The following is a 6,113-nucleotide window of genomic DNA, read 5'->3' as shown; positions in this document are numbered from 1 at the left end:
TGTAAATTTTCTATCCATTTCCCAAAGGCGACGAACTTTCCGACGGATTTTCTGTCTGTAATTACAGACGGATTTTCCGACGGATTTTTCGTCTGTAATTACAGACGGATTTTCAGACGGATTTCCTGTCTGTAATTACAGACGGATTTTTCGTCTATAATTACAGACGAATTTTCCGACGGATTTTCCGTCTGTAATTTGAACCTTGAAAAATCATCTCACACTCTGATTACAGATAGAAAATCCGTCTGTAAATCTGTCAGTAAGGTAAAATAGAATTTTTTTTATTTTTTCAATTACAAAATAAACTTGTTTTCATACAAAATAAATATAAATTTAATACAAATTTTTATCTAATTTGTATTCAAATATTTATAATATTTCAAAAAAATAAACAAATTCATTGTATTATCAAACTAAAAGAAAAGTACTATAATAAACAAACAAGTCAATATAATTCAAAATACAAACAAAATGTATTGATACATCAACTATAATCCTCAATGTATTATTCAACCATATTAAAACTATCAACTATACTAAAAGCTGTGTTATTTTCCATACTAAAACAGAAATTGAAAAACTCCAAAATCTCCAGATCAATTTAGACCTCAGATACAACAATCTCTCAAGTGAAATCCCAACTTTTCTTGGGAATCTGTTGAAATTAGAAGCACTTGATCTTTCCCACAATCAACTCACTGGAAAAGTCCCTCCACAAGTTGGTGACATGAGCAGCTTGAGAGTGCTTGATCTCTCCTACAATAACCTTCAAGAAAAATTGGACAGGAAATTCTCTCATTGGCCAGACAGAAAAATCATGATCATGCTCACCATATACTGGCTTTGAATTAAGGTCATTAATCTCAAAATTATAGAAAGTGCAGCAAGCCAAATGTTTTCTTTAATAACTTAATTAATAACTTTAATAAGAGCAAGAAGTTGAACAAACAGCACAAGATATCCCTTTGTGGACTGAAAATGAGGGCTGTTCAGCTTTCAGAATTATCCACTGTCATATTTATATATATATGTTTAATTTTACAGACTCTTCTTTTCACAAGGTATCTTTCATTCTTCATTCATGCATTTTCTTATATATTCAGTTTCGTATTTAAATGATTTTTTAAAATTAATGCAGGTATGCAAAAACTGATTTTTAATGATTTTATCCAAAAATATGCTGAAACACAACAAAATAACTTTTCATATACAAGAAAAGAAGCCAGCACCTTTTCAATGGGAACCTCATTCTATTTGCACCAGGCAACTGTAATCCTAGGGTCAAGATAGTTTATCTTGGACGTGCCCAATGCCACAGTTTTCAGATCTTCTTTTGTCTTCATATCACGTTCCATTTTCTCAATCTTTGCATTGGTTTGAGAGATCTTTTTCTCTAGCCTGTGCATTACATTTACCAAAATTATAAGATTAAGCCAAATCCAATTATATGTTTATGAGCCACAAGGCAAGTCTACTGTAAAAATTCAAGCATATCAATCAAGAAATTCACCCAGTAACAAGTCCATTACCTGAAGCTCACCAATCTTGTTTGTTAACTTTTCAATTTGTGATGAGTGAGATTTTGAAACACTGCGTTGATGATTACAAATGATTGCAACCTTTTACGGAAAACACAAGTCAATAAAACTTGAACATGAAAAAAAAATTACACAAATGCAATATCATTGGTATAAAGAATTGATCACTTAGTGAAATTACCTGTTTATTTGCATGTTGATAAACAAGAATCTTTTCGACAACATCACCCTCTTTAGTTTCCTTATTCAACTGTTGTCACATGATTCCAGGAAAATTAAGCATGCATGTCCATATATAATCCAACACAAGAAATCATCATAAATACATAAGAAATGAACTTTCCACTTGGAATATATCTAGAAGCACAAGGATTTATTATAGAATTTCATGGGTGAGTAGCTCCAAGAGAAGATTTTGTGTTTTTTCCCATGTTTATTGGCAGCGCTATTATATAGTTCTGTGCTTTGTACATTTTTATATGACCTTCGACATGTAAAGAGGTAATCCAATATTCCAATGGTGCCAAAATTAAAAGCTAATAGAAAATTTCAATAGTTAAAATTGCCCTCTAACCTAAATGGATAAGGGTGGACGAAAGAGCATTTTCAATGTCAGACATAGAATTATTAACAAAATATACAAATGCCAATTGCTAAAACACAGAACATGCCATTTCAATAAAGCAGTTCTTACCATATCATCCAACGTGATAGATGCATTGAATGTACGGAAGACCTTTGCAGTTAGGCCAGGCATGAGTTCCTTCAGATGAGCATTTAATTTACTTGTATCCAACTTGTCAAAAAGATCATCACCGGGGCGCTTATCTGAAAATTAATAACAGGAATGTATTTGAAAACTTCTCACTTATAATGGTAACAAATAAAGTTTCTTTGTCTTTTTCTCTTCTTTTTTTTAGTGATGGGAAGATAGTTCCTGACCTTTTTGGAACTTCAAAAGTGCATCGTAAACAGGAAGCTCAACCTCAACTGTATTCTCATACTTGATAGAATCTTTGCCAAGGAAGTTAAAAGCTCAACCTCAACCTCAACCTTAATAGTCTCCGTTGACTGAGAAGGGATCTTAATTTAATTTGAAGTCAGCTAAAAGATATGAAGAGGTACCTGTGATTGAGGGAGAACTTCTGGTTGAGCATCTTGGTGAAATTAAGTCAGCTTGTAAGTCAGCTTCTCATTGATTTTCTTCACAATTTCGGGCAGAGTTTTGGATATGATCATGCCTTGAACTTGAACTAGCCTCTGTGCCAGAACAGGAACACCAACAATGGATTTGTCAATCTTTGAAAGCATTGGATGAGACTCAAACCAGTTAACATCATCAGCAGTTACCTTCTCCAACAAGCCTTCAGGAGACTTATCAGCCTTTGTTACAACAGCCAAGGTTCTCAAACCAGTTTTATCCACAGACTGAGACATTCTTATGGATTCACAAGTAGTAAAATCAACGGTAGCAGAAAGAGCATTCAGAATAATGCTCTCTTCAGGCCTAATAATGAGAAAACCATAATGAAATCAGAAACCAGTTCAACTTTAAACAAAAAAATTATTATTCTACATTTGCTAGGGAAAAAAATTCATGAGGAAGACAGGATAAATATGATCCCCATTTTGAAAATGCAAATAAATATTATTTCAAGCATTCAACCAACAAGCTTAAGGGTCTTCCTAATAAGAGCAAGCCATCTCCAAAATTCTCTCTCTCTTCTCTCCTTAATTCAGCACCTTCTAGCACCACAGAGAAAGATAATAAATATTAACAACAACAACAATAATAATATAATATAGTACTGTAACCGTGTAAGCATGGAAATGATTGATAAAAATGAAATTGAAATAAGAAGGAAGTACCTCTCGAATTGCTTGAACCTTCCATCAACAATAGCAGGGAGTTTCTTGAAAGGGTTGATAGTTAATAGAGACAGATTATGGAGGTTTAGTAATTGTAACGATTACCTGCAAATTCGGGAGATAACTGCTGTCTTTTGGAGATTTCAACTTTAATCTCGTTGAATTCTATTCCATTAACTCTATTGAGAAATTAAGCATTAGCAGTAGTAGTAGCAGAATTCAAATTCCAGAAAAGAAATACAACGTTGAATTGAATTACTTGCAGAAGATAAGAACGGCACGAAATGGCTGGGACATGCGGTCCGCATACACCTTCACCTTCAACATCTTTTCCTTTTTGCTTTCTTTCTATCTACGCCTCAACACCAAAAATTGAAAAACCATGAGGAAAAAAGTTTCAATAACAAATTTTAAATCAAACTAACTACTAAAATCAGAAAAAAAAACAAATCTAACTAAACCTAATCTAACTAAAATCAGAAAAAAAAAACAACTTAGGGAATGAGAGCAAATAAACCAAAAGATCACAGAGAGAGTAAAATACTAAAATACAAACTCTATCAAGCTTATCATCAAAACCATGCAAACAAAACAACCATGCATATGAACAAGGATTTAAGTTTAGAGCTTCATTATACACATTCTCATCTAAATGGACTGCTGAAAGAAATGGAACTACAAAGCATCCTTTTGGAATAACAAAATCTACTCAAACATGTAAATAACATAGTATTAGTACATGCTTATCATATAATAATATTATGGTCTCTTTTGAGCATGATAATTAACAAGAAAAATCTACTCAAACATGTAAATCAGCATCATCTCACATTCTCACAGTTGAAACTTAAACTCCATATAAGAGTTCAGAAGAGAAGATATTCTCACAACTATTAGGCACCTCTCCACAAGATCCCTACTCCTTGAATAGTCGCCACTTCGATTTTGACCTAAACATCAAGATTGAAATCATGACCAATAGATAACAAGAAATCACAAATTGATATCAATTCTGAAGGAAGAAAATGGAATCGAGAAAAAGAAAAGGCTTACAGCGACGATATCAGGGTCACACCAGGGAAGCTGGTCTTTGCCAGAGAAGAAGTTACCAACGGAATCAACTATCGTTTCCAGCTTTGCTTCAAGCTTCGCCATTCAACAAGAGCATAGGAGCATCGCCAGTGGCTCTCCGATGAACAACCACTGCCACAAAACCAAAACCCTAGTTCACGCACCCTATCAGTTCGAACAGGGGGAAAGAGAGAGGTGGAACCGATTTTGGTCGCCACAGAGCTAGGGCTTGCGCGAAGGTATGCGAGCCAAAACTGAGGGGGATAAAAGGAGAGAGAGAGGCGCGGCGGTGGTGGAGCTTGAGCTTGCTTTGTTCTGCGAAGACACGGAGCTTGCTCTGTTTAAAAAAGAGGAGAAGAATGAGAAGGTAGCTCCGGCGGTTAGGGTGGCCGGCAGTGGAGCTGTAGGCGAGGAATGGAGAAGAAGGAGCTCGTGCGCGACGGAGAGAAGAAGGAGCGATTTGAAGTTTTTTTTTTTGGTCAAGGATTTGAAGTTAAACCGCTAGGTTTCTTTGATTTGTGTGTTGTAAATGGAGTTCGGGCATATGCTAGGTTCAACTAAACATTATCGACGGAAAATTTAAATTACAGACGGATTTTTCGTCTGTAATAATTTAATAAAACGCAGCGTTTTCTCTATTTAATTACAGATAGATTTTCCGTCTGTAATTATTTTTCACGGAAAAAAATTAATTTTTTTGACAGAATTATCGACGGATTTTCTTTTTCGTCTGTAATTTATGCTAATCTATTTTTTTTGTTTTCCGACAAAAATCCCTCTAAAATTTCGTCTGTATTTCAGTGGGATAAAATCCGTTGAAAATATCCGTCTGTAATAACTAATTTTCTAGTAGTGAGTAAGTAAACCTCTTCTTTAGGGACCGGACCTGGTAAGACCCGTAGGCGGCGAACTCGGTAACATGATATGAGTTTACTTCTTCTCCTTGCGCTATATACATATACATATATATATATATATAATTGTGTACTTTCTTTTGAAACTTTGTTCTCTTTGTTTACATACAATTGCTTTCTTACATATTAGAAAATATTTTTTAACCTCTGAACTTAAGTTTTATTAAAATCAGTATTAACATATATCTTTCGTTCTTCACATGCTTAAAATAAAGTTTGATACACTCTCTAAATTGATTTAGAAAAAAAGTCTTTTAAGAATGATTCAACCCCTTTTGTGTGTTTTTAACCATTTCATGCCAATTTCCACAAAAAAGATTTCTGGAACAGGTTATTTTAAGAAGAAATGTTTTAACTTTTGTCAATAAATATCATTTACGTTTTAATATATAAATTAATTTTTTTATTAGGGGTAACATTTAAGCATCTATCCTTTATTTAGGATCTACTTTGTACGCAAATAGTTCAAGTATTATTCCATTGGTCCATAAATAAATATCTATTATGGTTAAACTTTTTTGCCTAAATATATTTGTCATTTTTCGATTTTTAATATAGTGCTAAGTCAATTTTAAAATATCCGTCTAAACAAAAAGTTTGATGTTTCAAAATAATTGTCCATTTATAATATCAAGAAGATACTAATTATTTATTCTAATATGACCCTTAAAAAATTGTGATAATTTACTAAGTATTAATTACATATGTTCATTTATTT

The 6,113-nt window shown here is 33.3% G+C and overlaps 1 protein-coding gene and 1 long non-coding RNA gene across 10 annotated transcripts in view; both read right to left on the bottom strand.

Annotated features, from left to right (window-relative positions):
- The window catches only part of LOC110272278, a 13,952-nt gene continuing 8,270 nt past the window's right edge, over nucleotides 432–6,113 (bottom strand). The window contains exons 2-4 of the long non-coding RNA XR_002363435.1: nucleotides 3,767–3,768; nucleotides 1,233–1,401; nucleotides 432–769 (exon numbers count right to left, since the gene is read on the bottom strand). This is a non-coding gene — a long non-coding RNA (uncharacterized LOC110272278). The remainder of the gene's footprint in view (nucleotides 770–1,232; nucleotides 1,402–3,766; nucleotides 3,769–6,113) is intronic.
- LOC107643901 (glutathione S-transferase T1-like) lies at nucleotides 1,556–5,014 on the bottom strand. Of its 9 annotated transcripts, none has more exons than XR_002363427.1 (10): nucleotides 4,464–5,014; nucleotides 4,241–4,360; nucleotides 3,670–3,762; nucleotides 3,516–3,589; nucleotides 3,411–3,471; nucleotides 2,892–3,048; nucleotides 2,484–2,801; nucleotides 2,236–2,369; nucleotides 1,723–1,791; nucleotides 1,556–1,622 (listed from the first exon to the last, which is right to left on the bottom strand). XR_002363427.1 is itself a non-coding variant. In XM_021124328.1 (8 exons), exons 3-7 carry the CDS (start codon nucleotides 3,735–3,737, stop codon nucleotides 2,709–2,711), a joined length of 453 nt encoding a protein of 150 aa, XP_020979987.1. In that variant the 5' UTR covers nucleotides 3,738–3,762; nucleotides 4,241–4,360; nucleotides 4,464–5,014; the 3' UTR covers nucleotides 2,236–2,369; nucleotides 2,667–2,708. The 9 variants fall into 9 exon arrangements, 1 of the variants encoding a protein (XP_020979987.1); XR_002363430.1 differs by having other exon boundaries at nucleotides 2,484–2,594; nucleotides 2,667–2,801; nucleotides 2,892–3,284; ... (1 more) ...; nucleotides 3,670–3,758; nucleotides 4,464–5,000; XR_002363432.1 differs by having other exon boundaries at nucleotides 2,484–2,594; nucleotides 2,667–2,801; nucleotides 2,892–3,284; ... (1 more) ...; nucleotides 4,299–4,360; nucleotides 4,464–5,000.

Source organism: Arachis ipaensis, chromosome B05 (assembly GCF_000816755.2).
Source record: "Arachis ipaensis cultivar K30076 chromosome B05, Araip1.1, whole genome shotgun sequence".
In the NCBI taxonomy this organism is placed as follows: domain Eukaryota; kingdom Viridiplantae; phylum Streptophyta; class Magnoliopsida; order Fabales; family Fabaceae; genus Arachis; species Arachis ipaensis.
The sequence above is the reverse complement of the archived record's forward strand: the minus strand, read 5'-3'. Positions and strand labels throughout refer to the sequence as shown.